The sequence below is a fragment of the Scyliorhinus canicula genome, chromosome 14 (assembly GCF_902713615.1).
Source record: "Scyliorhinus canicula chromosome 14, sScyCan1.1, whole genome shotgun sequence".
NCBI lineage: Eukaryota > Metazoa > Chordata > Chondrichthyes > Carcharhiniformes > Scyliorhinidae > Scyliorhinus > Scyliorhinus canicula.
The window spans coordinates 160,592,809-160,611,067 of NC_052159.1; the positions used below are offsets into that span (position 1 = coordinate 160,592,809).

The 18,259-nt window shown below is 48.5% G+C and overlaps 1 protein-coding gene across 10 annotated transcripts in view; it reads left to right on the forward strand.

Moving 5' to 3' along the window:
* Nucleotides 1-18,259, forward strand: part of atp11a (ATPase phospholipid transporting 11A) — a 242,039-nt gene that overhangs the window by 19,142 nt on the left and 204,638 nt on the right. For all 10 annotated transcript variants that reach the window (XR_005463256.1, XM_038818831.1, XM_038818829.1 and 7 more), the window contains exons 3-6: nt 1,042-1,131; nt 9,426-9,506; nt 10,451-10,558; nt 10,677-10,805. Coding sequence is in view for 9 of the 10 variants with exons in the window: in XM_038818831.1 (XP_038674759.1) it covers nt 1,042-1,131; nt 9,426-9,506; nt 10,451-10,558; nt 10,677-10,805 (408 nt within the window). In the remaining variant the exon portion in view is untranslated. The remainder of the gene's footprint in view (nt 1-1,041; nt 1,132-9,425; nt 9,507-10,450; nt 10,559-10,676; nt 10,806-18,259) is intronic.

Below are 18,259 nucleotides of genomic sequence, written 5' to 3' on the forward strand. Positions count from 1 at the left end.
TGCCACAAGTTCTTTACAAGAATTTGTACTGCCCATAGAATGTATGAAATATGAATAATTTGTAACTTGTGACCATCTAGTTACAATTTCTAAAAATCTGAGGAGGCATATTTTAAAATAAATTCACAGTACCCAATTCTTTTTTTGTTCAAATTAAGGGGCAATTTAGGGCCAATCCACCTACCCTGTACATCTTTCTGGGTTGTGGGGGTGAGATCCACGCAAACACTGGGAGAATGTGCAAACTCCACACGGACAAAGATAGGTAGGAAAGTAAATTGTGAAGAGGACATAAGGAGGCTACAAAGGGATATCAATAGGCTGTGAGTGGATAAAATTCTGGCAAATGGAGCATAATGTAGGCAAATGTGAAGGTCTCCACCATTTCTCTCCCTTGTCCCTCAATGCTTGCTGAATTGTCTTTCAAATTCGACAGCCATTACCTCCGTCAGCTGTCCACGATGATAAGTGCGGCCCTACCCAACGAAGTTGCCTCTGCCATCTTCAATCCAGCAGGACTCTGCAGAAGGTTCCTCAGAAGGGCTAACGCTCACACCTTTCTTTTCTTTTTTCTAAAATTTAGAGCACCCAATTCATTTTTTCAAATTAAGGGGCAGTTTAGCGTGGCCAATCTACCTAGCCTGCGCATCTTTGGGTTGTGAGGGTGAAACCCACACAAACACGGGGAGAATGTGCAAACTCCACACGGACAGTGACCCAGAGCCGGGATCGAACCTGGGACCTCGGCGCCATGAGGCTGCAGGGCAAACCCACTGCGCCACCGTGCTGCCCCACTCCTTTCTTTTCAATATTCTTTTCGTGCTTTTTGACACCCTCACCCAAAAATGGGATGAATTTGTCCACCAATTCCCCCGGGGAACCGGGTGAAAAGAACGAAAGACTCTAGCGGGAGCTACCTAACGTGTGACTTCCTTCTACATGTCGCCACTGGAAGTCCCCATAATATTTTAATATTTTTTACATCCGACACAGGACAGTGGAGTTAATATTTATTTTTATTGCTTCCCTTTTCCTGTACAGTATACTTTCTGGAATTTCATTCCCAAGAACTTGTTTGAACAGTTCAGAAGAATTGCTAATTTCTATTTCCTCATCATATTCCTTGTGCAGGTATGAGAAGTCTGTTATCCATTCAAAATGTGGCTGCAGTTTTGCACTTGACAGGTTTTACATTTTTAACGAGGTGAAAGGTCGTTTTTATCAAGTTCTGTCGCTTTTGATCTGCATCAGGGAATGAGGGAACCAACACAAGGGTAGAAAACATACTTTACCTCATCCTCGCTAATCAACCTACTGCAGCAGATGCATTTCTGTACGACAGTATTAGTGGAAGTGACCACCACATAGTACTTGTGGAGACAAAGACCAGTCTTCAAACTGTGGTCATTGCCTATTGTGCCATGTGGTACGACTACCATGCTAAATGGAGTATATGCAGAACCGATTTAGAGCTCAAAACTGGGCATCTATGAAGCTGTGTGTGCCTTCAGCAGCAGCAGAATTGTATTCCACCAAATTCAATCCAGCCGCTTCTGTAACCTTAACTCTACTATCACATAGGGGAACAGCTCTGGTTCAGTGAGGAGTGCTGGAGTGCATGTCCGGGCAGCAGCAGGCATACATAAAAACATGGCTTCAAGAAACAGACCTGAATATGGAAAAGACTATAGGCCCTGACAATATTCTAGCTACAAGGCTTGTGATCCTGAGCTAGCTGCACCGTTAGCCAAGATGTTCCAGTAAAGCTAGAGCACTGACATCTATCGGACAATGTGGAAAATTGACCAGCTATGGTCTGATCACAATAATAGGACAAATCCAATCTGGCGAATTACTGCCCCATCAGTTTACTCTGAATCATCAGCAAAGTGTTGGCAGACATCATTGACAGTGCTATCAAGTAGCACTTTCTGCCAAGACTGCTCACGTTCCAGACCTCATTATAGTCTTGGTCCAAACATAGACAGAAAAGATGAATTCCAGAAGTTAGGTGTAGGTGCCTAATTCAAGGCAGCATTTGATTAACTGTGGCATCATGGAGCCTGAGCACAAATGAGGTCAATGGAATGTTTTGGATTCACACCTTGGACAAAAGAAGATGGTTGCTTTGATAGATGGAGGCCCGTCATCTCAGCCTCAGGGCATGGTTGCTGAAGTTCCTCGGGACAGTGTCCTAGGTCAACCATCTTTTAAAAAAAATAAAAATATTTTAATTCAAATTTTAACATTTTTACATTTAACACTCACATTACAAAAGAAATAAACCCAAAACCAACCCCCCGCCGCGCCCTTACACTCTTTTTTTAAATAAATGTTTTTATTGGGTTTTTGAACAAGGTATTATTACCGTTATGTACACAGAATAAGAAACAGAAGGGCACACCCCAACATAGAATACAATAAACTATGAAATAGACTAACTGGTGGGGATACTGTGCACCAGCTCGACAGCGGCAGCTCTGTGCATCTGGCCAAATTATTTACACCACGTAAGTTCGCGACTATTTGCGGCGCGCGGGGGGGGGGGGGGGGAGCAAATATACATTTGGGTGCCGGGGAGATAACCACAGTGTGCGACACCTGGCCGGGTCGCGTGCCGCTGTCGCCCGCCTCTCCCGGACGGCTCTCGCCGCCGTCCCCCGCTCGCCTCCACTGCTCATCCCGTCTTCCATCCCCAACCTCCTTGTTCCCCGCTCCTGGAGATGTCATGCACCCCCCCCCCCCCAAGCTGTGGTTTGCCTTTTTCTCCCTTTCATGCCTTGGCTACCCTCCCCTGATTCTTGACTAAGTTCTCCTGATTCTTGGCTACCTGGCTATTCTTCCTCTTGTTCGTTGGCCACAAACAGGTCCCGGAACAGTCGCGTGAATGGCTCCCACGTTCTGTGGAAGCCGTCGTCCGACCCTCGGATGGAGAATTTGATTTTCTCCATTTGGAGAGATTCCGAGAGGTCGGACAGCCAGTCTGCAGCTCTGGATGGTGCTGCTGACCGCCAGCCAAACAGGATTCTGCGGCGGGCGATCAGGGAGGCAAAGGCAAGGGCGTCCGCCCTCCTCCCCAGGAATAGATCTGGCTGGTCAGAGACCCTGAAGACCGCCACTTTCGGGCATGGCTCCACCCTCACTTCCACCACTTTGGACGTTGCCTCGAAGAAGGCTGTCCAGTACTCCACCAGTCTGGGGCAAGACCAGAACATGTGGGCGTGGTTGGCTGGGCCTACTCGGCTCCGTTCACATCTATCCTCCACCTCCGGGAAGAACCTACTCATACGGGTTCTTGTTAGGTGGGCTCTATGTACCACTTTTAGTTGCGTCAGGCTGAGCCTTGCGCACGTGGAGGTGGAGTTGACCCTATGCAGTGCTTCGCTCCAGAGTCCCCATCCTATCTCAATCCCCAGGTCCTCCTCCCATTTCTTTCTTGTTGCGTCCAGTACGGTGTCGGCCCTTTCTGTCAGTCGGTCGTACATGTCACTACAGTTCCCTTTATCTAGGATACTTGCGTCCAGTAGGTCTTCCAGTAGTGTCTGTCGTGGTGGTTGTGGGTACGTCCTTGTCTCCTTTCATAAGAAGTGTTTGAGCTGCAGATACCGTAGCTCGTTCCCCCTGGCTAGCCGAAATTTCTCTGTCAGTTCGTCCAGTGTTACGATCCTGCCGTCCGTGTATAGGTCCCTGACTGTCAGTGTCCCTACGTCCTGCCTCCACCTTTTGAAGGTGGCGTCAGTCAGTGCTGGTGTGAACCTATGGTTGTAGCAGATGGGAGCTTTGTCAGACATTTTGGTCAGGCCAAATTGCTGCCGCAGTTGGTTCCAGGATTGGAGGGTGGTTATCACCACCGGGCTGCTGGAGTGTTTTTTGGGTGGGGATGGGAGTGCTGCCGTGGCGAGGGCCCGGAGGGAGGTCCCCATGCAGGAGGCCTCCTCCGCACGCACCCACTCGGCCTCTGGCTCCTGTATCCATCCCCTTACTCGCTCGGCTGTTGCCGCCCAGTGGTAGAATTGTAGGTTTGGGAGGGCTAGCCCCCCCCTGGATTTTGTTTTTTGTAGGACCTTCTTTGGGATCCTAGCATTTTTACCCCACCATACGAACGCCATGATTAGTTGATCCAGCGCTTTGAAAAAGGCCTTGGGGATGTAGATCGGGATGGATCTAAACAGGAAGAGGAACCTGGGCAGTACGTTCATTTTGATCGTCTGGACTCTTTCCCCCCCCCCCCCCCCCCCGAAATGTAAAGGAGCAGGTCATCTGCATAGAGTGAGACCCTGTGCTCTCTGCCTCCCCTTCGGATCCCCCTCCAACTTTTTGCTGCCCTGAGCGCGATTGCTAGCGGTTCGATCGCTAGGGCGAACAGCAGCGGGGACAGTGGGCATCCTTGTCTGGTGCCCCTGTGCAGTTGGAAGTATTGGGAATTGGTGTTGTTGGTCCGTACGCTCGCCATGGGAGCGTTGTATAGGAGCTTTACCCAAGAGGTGAACCCTGTTCCAAGCCCGAACCGCTCCAGTACCTCTGAGGTATTTCCATTCGACTCTGTCGAAGGCCTTTTCTGCGTCCAGGGAGACGATCACCTCTTGTGTTCTCTCCCCGGAGGGGGTCATTATCACGTTCAGCAGGTGCCTGATGTTAGAGGTAAGCTGTCTTCCTTTGACGAAGCCCGTCTGGTCCTCTGTGACCACCTCAGGTACACATCCTTCTAGCCTTTTGGCGAGGATTTTGGCCAGTATTTTGGCGTCTGCATTCAGCAGTGAGATGGGTCTGTATGACCCACATTCCGTTTGGTCTTTGTCTTTCTTAGGTATTAGCGAGATTGAGGCCTGTGCTAGCGTGGGTGGCAGTGTGCCCCTAGCTTGCGGGTCTGTGAACATCTCCCGCAGGTGCGGGGCCTGCGCTGTCGTGAATTTTTTGTAGAAGTCCGCCGGGAATCCGTCCGGTCCCGGCGCCTTCCCCGCCTGCATGGAGCTAATGCTCTCCATGATCTCTCCCAGTGCTAGTGGTGCTTCCAGGCCCCGTTTTCTGCCCTTCCCCACGACTGGAATGTCCAGTCCATCAAGGAACCGTTTCATCCCAGACTCCCCCCTTGGAGGCTCTGACGTGTACAGCTCTTGGTAGAAGGTCATGAAGGTTTTGTTAATCTTTTCTGGTTCCATTTCCAACGTGCCTCCGGTACCCCTGATTTGTGCAATTTCTCTGGTGGCTGCCTGCTTTCTCAGCTGGTGTGCCAACAGGCGGCTGGCTTTGTCTCCGTGTTCGTACAGGTTCCCGCGCGCCTGGTGGAGTTGGTGCACTGCTTTCCTGGTGGAGAGCAGGTCAAAGTTCCTTTGTAGTTCTTTCCTCTCCGTCAGGAGCTCTATGGTCGGGGCCTCGGAGTATTTATGGTCTACCTCCAGTATGGAGTCGACCAGCTGCTGCCTAGCCACCCTTTCCTCCCTATCTCTTTGTGCTTTGAAAGCGATGATTTCCCCTCTTAGTACGGCCTTTAGCGCTTCCCAGAACGTGGAGGGAGAGACCTCCCCGTTTTGGTTGTTCTCCGTGTATTCCGCTATGGCCCGCCCTATCCTTTCGCTGAAGGCCTTGTCAGCTAGTAAGGCACCGTCCAACCTCCATGTGGGGCGCTGGGCCCTTCCCGTCTCTAGCCGCACGTCCATGTAATGTGGAGCGTGGTCTGATATCACAATTGCGGAGTACTCCACTTTGTCTATCCCTGGAAGCACCGTCTTCCCCAGCACAAAGAAGTAAATTCTGGTGTATACGTTGTGTACTGGGTGGGCGAACCTCCAGGGGTCCATCGCTTCCATCTGCTCCATAAAGTGACTTGAGTTCCCTTGCCATGCTTGAGGTTTCCCCCGTTTTGGGGTTTGATCTGTCCTTCTTTGTGTCCTGTACACAGTTGAGTCCCCCCCCCCCCCATAATTAGTCGATGCGTCGCTATGTCTGGGATTTCTGCCATGGTCTTTTTGATGAAACTCGTGTCGTCCCAGTTGGGCGCGTACACGTTGACTAGTACCACCGGTGCCCCATCCAGGGCCCCACTGACCATGATGTACCGTCCCCCCGGGTCTGTAACCGTCCTTGTCGCCCTAAACATCGTCCTCTTGCCGATCAAGATCGCCACCCCCCTGGCCCTTGTCCCATAGCAGGAATGGTAGGTTTGCCCCACCCAGCCCTTCCTTACCCGCATTTGGTCCTGCTCCCTCAGGTGCGTCTCTTGGAGGAAGACTATATCGGCCATCATATTTCTGAGGTGGGTGAGGACTCTGGATCTCTTCACTGGGCTGTTAAGTCCCTTTACGTTCCAGGTGACTATCCTGGTGGGGGGCTTCTGCCCCCTCGCTCCTGTGGGATTAACCATACTTATCTGGTGGACGCGCCCCTGCCCTCCGGGGTTTCCCTTTGTTGGGGGGCCGTCCAGGATGGCCGCTGTTGCTGCTCTCTCCACGCGGTCGGGTCTTTGCGCTCCGGGGTTTCCCCTTGTCCCGGGGGCACCTGCCATGGCCGTCCACTATGTGTCCGCCATGCAGGTAGTCCCCTGCACTCCGGGGCCTCCCTTCACCCACAGACCGTACTGGGTGGGTGCTTGCAGCAGTTCCTTGTTTCGGGCTCTTGGTTGTGGCACTTTGTAGTCCTGTTCCTTTTCTAGCCTCCTTTGTCCCTCCTTCCCTGCATCCCCCCTCCCCGGTCTCTTGCTCCCTGTGTACCCCCCCACCCCGGTCTCTCCCTTCTCCCTCCTCCCCCGTATTCTCCTCCTTTGCCCCTCTTTCCCCTATTCCTGTCGCCCTTTGCTCTCCCGGCTCTGACGGGTGTTTCCCCCATCCCCTGCCTGGCGCCTTCCCCCCCCCCCCTGTTGGGGGTGCACTGCGGCCCTGCTTTGTTGCGTGCCCCCGGCGCTAGCTTTCCTGCTGGTACGGTGGCCCCCCTCTCGGGGGTTATTGTCTCGCTTCTCCCCCGCCTGGCCTCTACGGTTTTCTGCCCGTTCTTCCCCCATCCTACCCTGCACCCCTCCCGCTTGCTCTCCCTTCTCCATTACTCTCGTTCCCTCGTGCTGGGGCCTGGCTTCCCACCTGGAGCGGTCCCTCGGGCAGTGGTTTGCTCTTTGTTCTGGGTGGTCTTGCGGGGGCGGGGGGGCCTGGCCTTGCCTCGCCCCCTCCCCACCCCCCCCATCAGCGTGTCGTTGCCCCTTGCAAGGGGCCCCTCGTCCCTATCCTCGCTGGTGGTTTTCCAGCCCGTGCTCTTCGATGAACATGTTTGCCTCAGCGGGGGCTGTAAAGAAGTGCTCCCTGTTTTGGTATGTGACCCAGAGTTTCGCTGGGTACAGCATACCAAAACGCACGTTGCTCCTGTGGAGAGCTGCTTTCGCCCTGTTGAACTCAGCCCGTCTCCTGGCTATATCTGCCCCCAGATCCTCATAAATTCGAATGGCGTGGCCTTCCCATTTGCAGGCTCTATTTTTCCTGGCCCAGCGCACGATTGTCTCCCTATCCTGGTATCTGTGCAGTTTAGCTATGACTGCTCTCGGGTGGTCCCCTGCCTTGGGCTTCGGGTGCAGCGACCGATGCGCTCTGTCCAATTCTGGTGGGTTGTGGAAAGTTGTCTTCCCCACTAAGTTGCCCAGCATCTCAGCCACGTATGCTGTGGGGTTTCTACCCTCGATCCCCTCTGGCAGGCCCACTATCCTTACATTTTGCCTTCTCGAGCGGTTTTCCTGGTCATCTACCCTGCCCTTCAGGCTCCCCTGTGTTGCGCCCAGTCTCGCCACTTCCCTCTCCAGGGCCGTGACCTGGTCGCTCATGTTGGTTGCTGCTTTCTCTAACTCCTTAATGGTCACCTCCTGGGCTTCCAGTTTCTCCCCTCAGAGCCTGCTGCACCCCTGACATGGCCCTGGCCACTGCTGCCTGCACTGCGGCCTCTATTTCTGCTTTCACCTCTGCCTTGATTACCTGCAGCTGCTCCCTCAGCACCTCGGTAAAGGCTGCCTTCCAATTCCAGCCCCCCTCTGGCCCCAGGGGAGAGGGCACCTGTCTGTCCAGCTCTTTTTTATGCGGCGATACATCCGTTCCGCCGCTTCGTGCGCTGATTCGCTCGCCTGAGCTGGCTTGCCCCTTGTCCCGTCTGCTTCTGGTGCCCCCTCTCCCTCTGCCTTGGCTCCCTTCTGGCATTTTTTCCTCCCCCTTCCCTTTCATCTTTTCTTCTCTCCTTGTTTTTCTTTTCCCCCCTTTTCTGCACCCTATTTTTTTTTGTCTCTTCCCTTTTTCTTCTCTCTTCCCTTCTTTCCTTTACCACTTTATTTTTTTTCCCCCCCTCTTTCATGCAACTCCTCTCAGGTGGGCTTCCCTGCTCTTGCCGCTGCGGAGAGAAAGGTCCCGACTTCATTACCCTGCGGGAGCCCCTCTTTGTGCGACCGCTCCGCTCGCCGACCGGAAGTCTCAAAAAAGGTCAACCATCTTAAACTTCCAGAAGTGGGATATTCCTGTTGATTGTCATGCTCAATTCCATTCCCAAAACCTCAGATAATGAAAATGCTCATGCCTCCCTGCAGCAAGACTTGGATAACATTTAGGTTTGGACTAATAAATGACAAGTAAGATTCATGTCACAAGTGCCACCTCCAACATGAGGGAAACTAACCAACTGCGCCAACATTCAATAACATTGGCGTTGCTGAATTCTGCACCATTCTGGGAATCGGCATTGGCCAGAAACTTAACTGATCAACCTCAGATATATTGTGGCAAGTCAGGGGTTCGGAGTTCTGTGGCGAGTATCTCCTTTCCTAACTCCGCAAACCCAGTCCACCATTCACAAGGCACAATTCAGAAGTGTGTTGGAATACTCTCCACTTGGTTGGATGAGTACAGCTGCCCCAACACGCGAAGCCTGACACCATCCAGATCAAGCAGCCTGCTTGATTTGCACTTAGCGACCACTTTTAACATTTACTCCCTCCAGGTGCACAGTGCTGGTACTTATCACCTACAAGATGCAATCTACCAGGCACTTTCTGAACCTGGGATCGCTTCCACCCAGAAGACTGAGGGCAGCAGGAGCAAGGCAACACCCTCACCATCACCTCTCTTCTAAGTTACACACCATCCTGAATTTGCTGTTCCTTCATTGTAGCTATGTCAAAATCCTAGAACTCCCTTCTGAACAGCACTTTGTATCTGTACACCACACGGACTGTAGTGGCTCATGAATAGGGCTCATCACCTCCTTCCCAAGGGCAGACTGGTCTGGGAATAAATGTCTGCCTGCCTTGCCAGCATTGTGTCTGTCCCACAAATTAATATAAAACACATTGTATTGAACATTCAATTTTCAGGCAGTTTTACCTATTGCTTACACTTACCAATAAGTAATGAAATAGCTTAAAAGTTGAACTCCTTTTACAGTGTATTAACACATTCTTTTATTTTCAGTTAATCATTGATACACCAACCAGTCCAGTAACTAGTGGACTTCCACTTTTCTTTGTAATCTTTGTGACCGCAATTAAACAGGTAAGGCCCGGGACATAAATGTGTATTTTTCTTCAAATTTTCTTCTCCCCCTTCTCTAATTTCCCCTTTTCTGTAAAGGCATATCACAAAGAAACATGTAAGTGAGAAGAGATAGCTATCTAAAATGAAAATGCAAGATTTCTTTCACAGAGAGGGAAGTTGAAATATTGAACTCTTGCCCAAAAATAGAGAAATTAGGACTTAAGGCTATTACAGAAGGTGGGTAGATGGAATTAAAAGTCACTGATAAACCCTGAACTAACTGGATGTTGGGATAGGCTCAAGGAGCTGATGTCTCTTCCTTTTCCTGTGGTTGACAATGTTAGCTTTTTGTATTGCAGATACTTTTTCTGTTTTATTCTTTCCTGTATTTCCAGAGAGAGCGTTCGGGGTTTTTGAATGCTTTTTATTTTCATACTTTTGATACTGGTAACCCTCGAATATTGCTCCTGGAGATTATAAAGGAATATGCTGTTCAGGAAAATACACCAGCTCCGATCAGGGACACTGAATCTACATAGGGATTTGTCTTTGGACCTGACTGTTTTCGACAGATTCTCTAGGTCCAATAGCAGCTCCCAGTGTGTTGATGTTTGAGAAAAAGGTTTGAGTAACACTGGAGAGGCCAGTTCCAAAAACTAGATATTTTGGATCCACTTTACATTGGGAGATTGAGGCAGTGTGTGTGGGTGAGTCAAGTTTGGATGGTGCCATTGTGCGGCTTACAGTGCATCACCATAACAGATTGAGCCTTATTGTTCCTTGATCACTACTTGCTGCTCTGTCCAATGCTTTAAATTGAAGTTTGATGCCTTATTGCTCTGAATGTAGCCTGGTTTTATCAATTTAAAATCAAAGTTCATTTTCTGTGTTTACACAGTTGGTGATTAAAGCATTCATTCAAGTTTTCTCTATAACGTATGTTGCTCAATGTCTGTCCACAGGGTTATGAGGATTGGCTTCGACATAATGCAGATAATGCAGTGAATAAATGTCCTGTTTTCGTTGTCCAAGATGGCAAAGTTGTTCAAAAGCAGAGCAGAAAGTTGAGAGTAAGTGAATATTTGGGTATATGTCGGGACAATGGGATGTGTAAGAGATTGTGTGGAAGGGGTTGGTTCGAACAGAGAGCAGGCTTTCCTTTTGACAATGGTTGCGATGTTCCTGCAGGTTGGAGACATTGTGATGACCAAGGAGAATGAAACGTTTCCATGTGACATGGTCTTCCTGTCTTCGAGCAGTGAAGATGGAACATGTTTTGTCACAACAGCCAGCCTAGATGGTGAATCAAGTACCAAGGTAATATATTGAGCAGCTGCATTCTTACTGCAGGTGCCAACTTGAGATGGGTGTCTCTCATTTCAATATTTAAAACCTGCTCTATAATTCACTTGACTGTTTATTGCAGCTCCTTATTGTTCATTTGTTCAGAGTCATGCGTAGAAAAATATTGCTGTTCACCAATTTTTGTTCTCTGCATTTTTATTCTTCCTGCCAAAGTAAATATTTTCATATTTTTCTACATTATACTCCAGCCGGATTTTTGTGTGCTCACTCAGCCTCATCTATTTGCAAACTGCTTGTGTCTCTTTACAGGGTACTTTCCTACCAATGTTGATGTTGTCTGCAAATCTAGCTGACATGCCTTTGCTCCCCATTTAATCATTGAAGTAAATTGTAAAGGTTTGAGGCCCCAGCGTACACTCCCGTGGGACTCCATTTGTCATATTCTGCCAATCAGACAAAGACCCATTTATGCTACGCAGCCAATCTTCTATCCAGGCTGGTATGGTTACCTCTGAAACCATGAACTTTTATTTCCCGCAATAATCTTTGTGGGACCTTATCAAATGCTTCTGGAAATCCAAGTATAGTATATTTACGAACTCCCCTCTATCCACAACACTTGTTACTCCTTCAAAGAACCCTTAAAAAATTGGTTAAACATGATTTCCTTATCATAAAACCATGCTGACTTTTCCCGATTACCTTGAGTTTTTCGAAGTGCCCAGCTATAACCGTTTTAATAATCGATTCTAATACCATCCCCACAACAGATATCAAACTAACTGGGATATAATCTCCTGTTTTCTGCTTCCCTTCCTCCTTGAATAGAGGGGCAATATTTGCTACTTTTCAGCCTGAATTAACCTTTCCAGAGTCGAGGAAATTTTGGAAAATTAACACCAACACATCTATCTCATTAGCCGTCTCTTTTCAGACCCTAGAATGACGTCCATCAGGACCTGGAGGCTTGTCAGTCACAGTCCATCAGTTTGTTCAGTACTGCTTCCCTAGTGATTGTAATTCCCTCAAATTCCTCCCTCCTCTCCATCTCACAATTTACAGCCAGTTCTGGAATGATTCTTCTATCCTCCGATATAGTGAAGCCAGAAGCAAAATATTTGTTCATTTCATCTGCCATTTCCTGTTTATCAATTATTAACTCCACATTTTCAGTCTAGATGAACAACACTCACTTTATCTTTTTTTGTTGTTTAATATCTGCAGAAACTCTTTGTCCGTTTTTACATTCATAGCTAGCTTCTTCTCACGCTCTAATTTTCTGCTGTTTAATCTCTTAGACATTCTCTGTTGTTCTTTATATTCTGACCAACCACCTGACCTGCCGCTCATCTATGCGCAGTTATATGCTTTTTTCTTTAAGTTTAACTTTCTCTAATGCCTTTAGTTGACGATGGATGGTGGTCCTCCCTTTAGAATTTTTCTGTACAGAGGAATGTACTTTTCTGAATATTCTGAAATATCGCCGTAAATGTCTGCAATTGCTTCCCTATCGATCTATTCCTAGCCTAGTATCCTAGTTCCCTTTTGCTAGCTCAGCTTTCATGCCCACATGGTTGGCCTTTTTAAGTCTAAATTAATAGTCTTGGACCCACTCTTCTGCCTTTCAAACGGAATGAATCATTCAATCAATTACCCAATGCTTTTTCCCAATTAAGGGCCAATTTAGGGTGGCCAATTCACCTCCCCTGCGCATCTTTTTGGGTTGTGGGGCTGAGACCCACACAGACACGCGGAAAATGTGCAAACTCTATAGGTAGAGTGACCTGGGGCCGGGATCGACCCGGGCCCTCGGCACTGCGAGGTAGCAGTGCTAACCACTGTGCCACCATGCTGCCCTGTAACATTTAATCATATTGTGCTTGCTGTTATCCAGAGGTGGCTTTACTTTGAGGCCATTAAATAATCCTGTCACACTTCACACTGCAAAGTCTAATATCTCTATGGTCGGTCCAGAAAATGCTGGTCTATGAATTCCTTATCCAGTTTACTACTGCCAATCTGATTCTTCTGGTTTAAAAAAAAAATATTTTATTGAAGCATTTGTAATTTTCACAATTTAACATGTTGACATTTCTAAAACAACCGTGTGGGTCGACGCACAAAATGCCCCCTAAAATAACAACACACAATAAACCACATACCCCACTTCTCCCGCCCTATCCCCAATTACCCGTATACTAAATGCCCTGTCCTTATTTAACATTACCATGCCTCCTATTTTCCTTCTCCCCCAACCCCCCCCCCCCCCCCCCCCCCCCCCCCCCCGCCCCTTACTGCTGAGGTTCAGTTTTTGTTGAAGAAATCGATGAACGGCTGCCAACTCCGGGCGAATCCCTGTATTGATCCTCTTAAAGCAAACTTGATTTTCACCAGACTGAGAAACTCTACCATATCGCTGACCCACACTCCTGATTTTGGGGGCTCCGAGTCCCTCCATCTCAGCAAGATCCGTCTCCGGGCCACCAGGGAGGAGAAGGCCAGACTCTCGGCCTCCCTCCCCCCTTTACAGGATCTTCCGACACCCCAAATATTACTAATTCTGGACTCGGAGTTACCCTACCTTCCAGGACGTCCGACAGAATATCTGCAAATCCTTGCCAGAAGTCCCTTGGTTTCGGACATACCCAAAACATATGAACATGGTTGGCCCGGCTGCCCCCACACCACCCACATCTGTCCTTCACCTCGAAGAACCTACTCATCCGGGCTACCGTTACGTGGGCCCTGTGGACTACCTTGAACTGAATCAAGCTGAGTCTAGCACAGGACGAGGATGCATTTACCCTTTTCACAGCTTTTTCCCACAGTTCAGTTTCCAGCTCCCCTCCCAACTCCTCTTCCCACTTCCACCTCTCTGATTGGGGCCCCTTCCCATTCTAACAATTCCCTGTATATGTCCGAAACCTTCCCACACCCCAACCCCTATTTTTGACGGCACTTCATCCTGTAGTCCCCTCAGTGGGAGACGAGGAAAGCTTGGGACCTGTCTCCGTATAAAGTCCCGCACTTGAAGATGCTGAAATCCGTTCCCTCCCGGCAAGTCAAACTCCTCCTCAAATGTCTCCAAGGTCGGGAAGCACTCCTGGATGAATAGATCCCTAAACCTCTCAATCCCTGCCCGCTGCCATATCTTAAAGCCCCCATCCAGCCCCCCTGGAACAAACCGGTGATTGTTACAGATCGGTGACCACACTGACACCCCCTCCAGTCTCATATTCTGCCTTCATTGCCCCCACACGCTAGGGGCTGCCACCACCACAGGACATGTGGAGTACCGAGCCGGCGAGAACGGCAGAGGCGTCATCAGTAAAGCCTCCAGACTCGCTGCCTCCATCTGCTCCCAGACCGACCCCTTCCCCACTCCCCACTTCCTGAAAGTCTAAAATTGTGCAGTGAAGGTTAACATGCTCCACCCACTAATGTAACTGGTTGGCAGTTAAGTGTCAATCACCTTAATCTGCTTTGATCTAAAAGCAGGGGGGGAGGGGAGTCAACTCAGGCCAATTTAAAGGAGCAACTTGTAACTCACTCCCAGTGAGCCAGAGAAGACACAACAAAGAGTGAGTTTGGGAATTTGAAGCTAGGTGGGGAGGAAGTGCTTTTAAACCCTGGTAAGTGACTGGTAAGTAGTTTTTCTTTTCATTGTCTAATTTATCTATTTATTTTTTTCTTTTTCTTTTTTTGGAATTGTAGTTGTATAAGTTAACCTAAGGTTTAAGACATGGCAGGAGATCCCAGACTCGTGTCATGCTCCTCGTGTGCGATGTGGGAGCTCGGGGACACATCCACTGTCCCTGGCTCTTTCACGTGCAAGAAGTGTGTCCAGTTGCAGCTCCTGTTAGACCACTTGACGGCCCTAGAGCTGCGGATGGACACACTTTGGAGCATCCGCGATGCTGAGGATGTCGTGGATAGCACGTTTAGTGAGTTCGTCACATCGCAGGTGAAAGCTACTGAGGGAGATAGAAAATGGGTGACCAAAAGACAGAGCAAGAGTAGGAAGGCAGTGCAGGTGTCCCCTGCGGTCATCTCCCTGCAAAACAGATATACCGCTTTGGAGACTGTTGAGGGAGATGGCTCACCAAGGGAAGGCAGCAGCAGCCAGGTTCATGGCACCGTAGCTGGCTCTGCTGCGCTGCAGGGCAGGAAGAAGAATGGCAGGGCTCTAGTGATAGGGGACTCAATTGTAAGGGGAATAGACAGGATGAATGCGTGGCTCGAGAGATTGTGCAAGAGGGAGGGATTCAAATTCCTGGGACATTGGAACCGGTTCTGGGGGAGGTCAGACCGATACAAACCGGATGGTCTGCACCTGGGCAGGACTGGAACCGATGTCCTGGGGGGGGGGGGCGGTGTTTGCTAGAGCTGTTGGGGAGGGTTTAAACTAATGTGGCAGGGGAATGGGAACCAATGCAGGAAGTCGGAAGGTATTAAAACAGGGACAGAAACAAAAGGCAGTAAGGGGGAAATTGTAAGGCAGAGAAGACAGTCAAAAATCAAAAAGGGCGACAGTACAAGGTACAGTGACTGAGGGGAGCTCAGTGAATAGGCCCAGTAATACTAAAAGAAATAAAAGGGGAAGTAAAAACATAAATTGTAAGCAACGCGGTAGGTTGTTACATGAAGATATGGGTTCAACGACAAGGAAAATAAGAGAAAAGTGAAGAGCAAATATAACTTAGGAAAGGTTACTGATCGAGGTGTTAAGATTCAAAACAGAGGTATAAAAGCCAACATAAGTGTACTTTACCTGAATGCTCGTAGTATTCGGAATAAGGTAAATGAGTTGATGGCGCAAATCATCGTGAATGACTATGATTTAGTGGCCATTACTGAAACATGGTTAAAGGCTGGTCACGACTGGGAGTTAAATATCCAAGGCTATCAAACTATTCGGAAGGACAGTGTGGATGGTAATGGAGGTGGTGTAGCTCTGTTATTTAAGGATGACATCCGGGCAATAGTAAGGGATGACGAGGTTGAATCCATTTGGGTGGAAATCAGGAATAGTAAGGCGGAAAAGTCATTGATAGGAGTAGTCTATAGGCCACCAAATAGTAACATTATGGTGGGGCAGGCAATAAACAAAGAAATAACTGATGCATGTAGAAATGGTACAGCAGTTATCATGGGGGATTTTAATCTACATGTTGATTGGTTTAACCAGGTCAGTCAAGGCAGCCTTGAGGAGGAGTTTATTGAATGTATCCGCGATAGTTTCCAAGAACAGTATGTAATGGAACCTACGAGGGAACAAGCGGTCCTAGATCTGGTCCTGTGTAATGAGACAGGATTGATTAATAATCTCATAGTTAGGGATCCTCTCGGAAGGAGCGATCACAATATGGTGGAATTTTAAATACAGATGGAGGGTGAGAAGGTAAAATCAAATACTAGTGTTTTGTGCTTAAACAAAGGAGATTACAATGGGATGAGAGAAGAGCTAGCTAAGGTAGACTGGGAGCAAAGACTTTATCGTGAAGCAGTTGAGGAACAGTGGAGAACCTTCCAAGCGATTTTTCACAGTGCTCAGCAAAGGTTTATACCAACAAAAAGGAAGGACGGTAGAAAGAGGGAAAATCGACCGTGGATATCTAAGGAAATAAGGGAGAGTGTCAAATTGAAGGAAAAAGCATACAAAGTGGCAAAGATTAGTGGGAGACGAGAGGTCTGGGACATCTTTAGGGGGCAACAGAAAGCTACTAAAAAAGCTATAAAGAAGAGTAAGATAGATTATGAGAGTAAACTTGCTCAGAATATAAAAACAGATAGTAAAAGTTTCTACAAATATATAAAACAAAAGAGTGGCTAAGATAAATATTGGTCCTTTAGAGGATGAGAAGGGAGATTTAATAATGGGAGATGAGGAAATGGTTGAGGTACTGAACAGGTTTTTTGGGTCGGTCTTCACAGTGGAAGACACCAATAACATGCCAGCGACTAATAGAAATGTGGCTATGACAGGTGAGGACCTTGAGATGATTGTTATAACTAAGGAGGTAGTGATGGGCCAGCTAATGGGGCCAAAGGTAGACAAGTCTCCTGGCCCTGATGGAATGCATCCCAGAGTGCTAAAAGAGATGGCTAGGGAAATTGCAGATGCACTAGTGATTATTTACCAAAATTCACTAGACTCTGGGGTGGTCCCGTGGATTGGAAATTAGCAAACGTGACACCACTGTTTAAAAAAGGAGGTAGGCAGAAAGCGGGTAATTATAGGCTAGTGAGCTTAAATTCGGTAGTGGGGAAGATGCTGGAATCTATCATCAAGGATGAAATAGCGAGGCATCTGGATGGAAATTGTCCCATTGGGCAGACGCAGCATGGGTTCAAAAAGGACAGGTCGTGCCTAACTCATTTAGTGGAATTTTTAAGGACATTACCAGAGTGGTAGATAACGGGGAGCCAATGGATGTGGTATATCCGGATTTCCAGCAAGCCTTTGACAAGGTGCCACACAAAATGTTGCTGCATAAGATAAAGATGCATGGCATTAAGGGTAAAGTAGTAGCATGGATAGAGGATTGGTTAATTAATAGAAAGCAAAGAGTGGGGTTATGGAGTTTCGGCCGGAAAGTGGAGCTGAGTCCACAAAAGATTAGCTATGATCTCATTGAATGGCGGAGCAGGCTCGAGGGGCTAGATGGCCTACTCCTGCTCCTAGTTCTTAGGTTCTTATGTTTTGACCATCGATCTGTAATAGTTAATAAAGCTCGGGAGTGCCAAAGCCCCTTCCCCGTGGGCCCGTATCAGGAGTGTCCTCTCTACTCTGGGGTTTTACCCGCCCATATAAACCTCGAGATCGCCACATTCGTGCTTCTGAAAAAAGCCTTTGGGACAAAAATCGGGAGACACTGAAAAAAGAAAAGCAGCCTCGGAAGGACAGTCATCTTCACCGTCTGAACGCTCCCCGCTGGCATGCCCCATCTACAAAAATCCCTTCTCATTTGATCCACTGCTTTGCCCAAATTTAACTTGTGAAGCTGCCCCCAATCCTTGGCCACTTGAATCCCAGATACCTAAAACCCTTTCCAACCATTTTAAAAGGCAGCTTCTTCAGCCTCCTTTCCTGCCCCCGTGCCTGAATCACTTTTTCCCATGTTTAACTTGTAGCCTGAAAATCGCCTAAATTCTCATAATATCTCCATGATTTCTGTCATCCCCCCCACCAAATCGGTCCGTGATATAAAGCAGCAAATCGTCTGCACAGAGTGACCCTGCGCTCCACCCCCCCCCCTCTCACTATACCCCTCCAGGTATTCGCTGCTCTCCGAGCCATTGCTAAGGGTTCTATGGCCATGGCAAACAGTAATGGGGAGAGCGGGCACCCCTGCCTTGTCCCCCGACAAAGACTAACCAACTCGGTTAGTTCTTACATTTGCTCCCTGGGCCTGGTACAGTAGCCGGCCCCACTCCACAAATCCCTGCCCAAACCCAAACCTGCC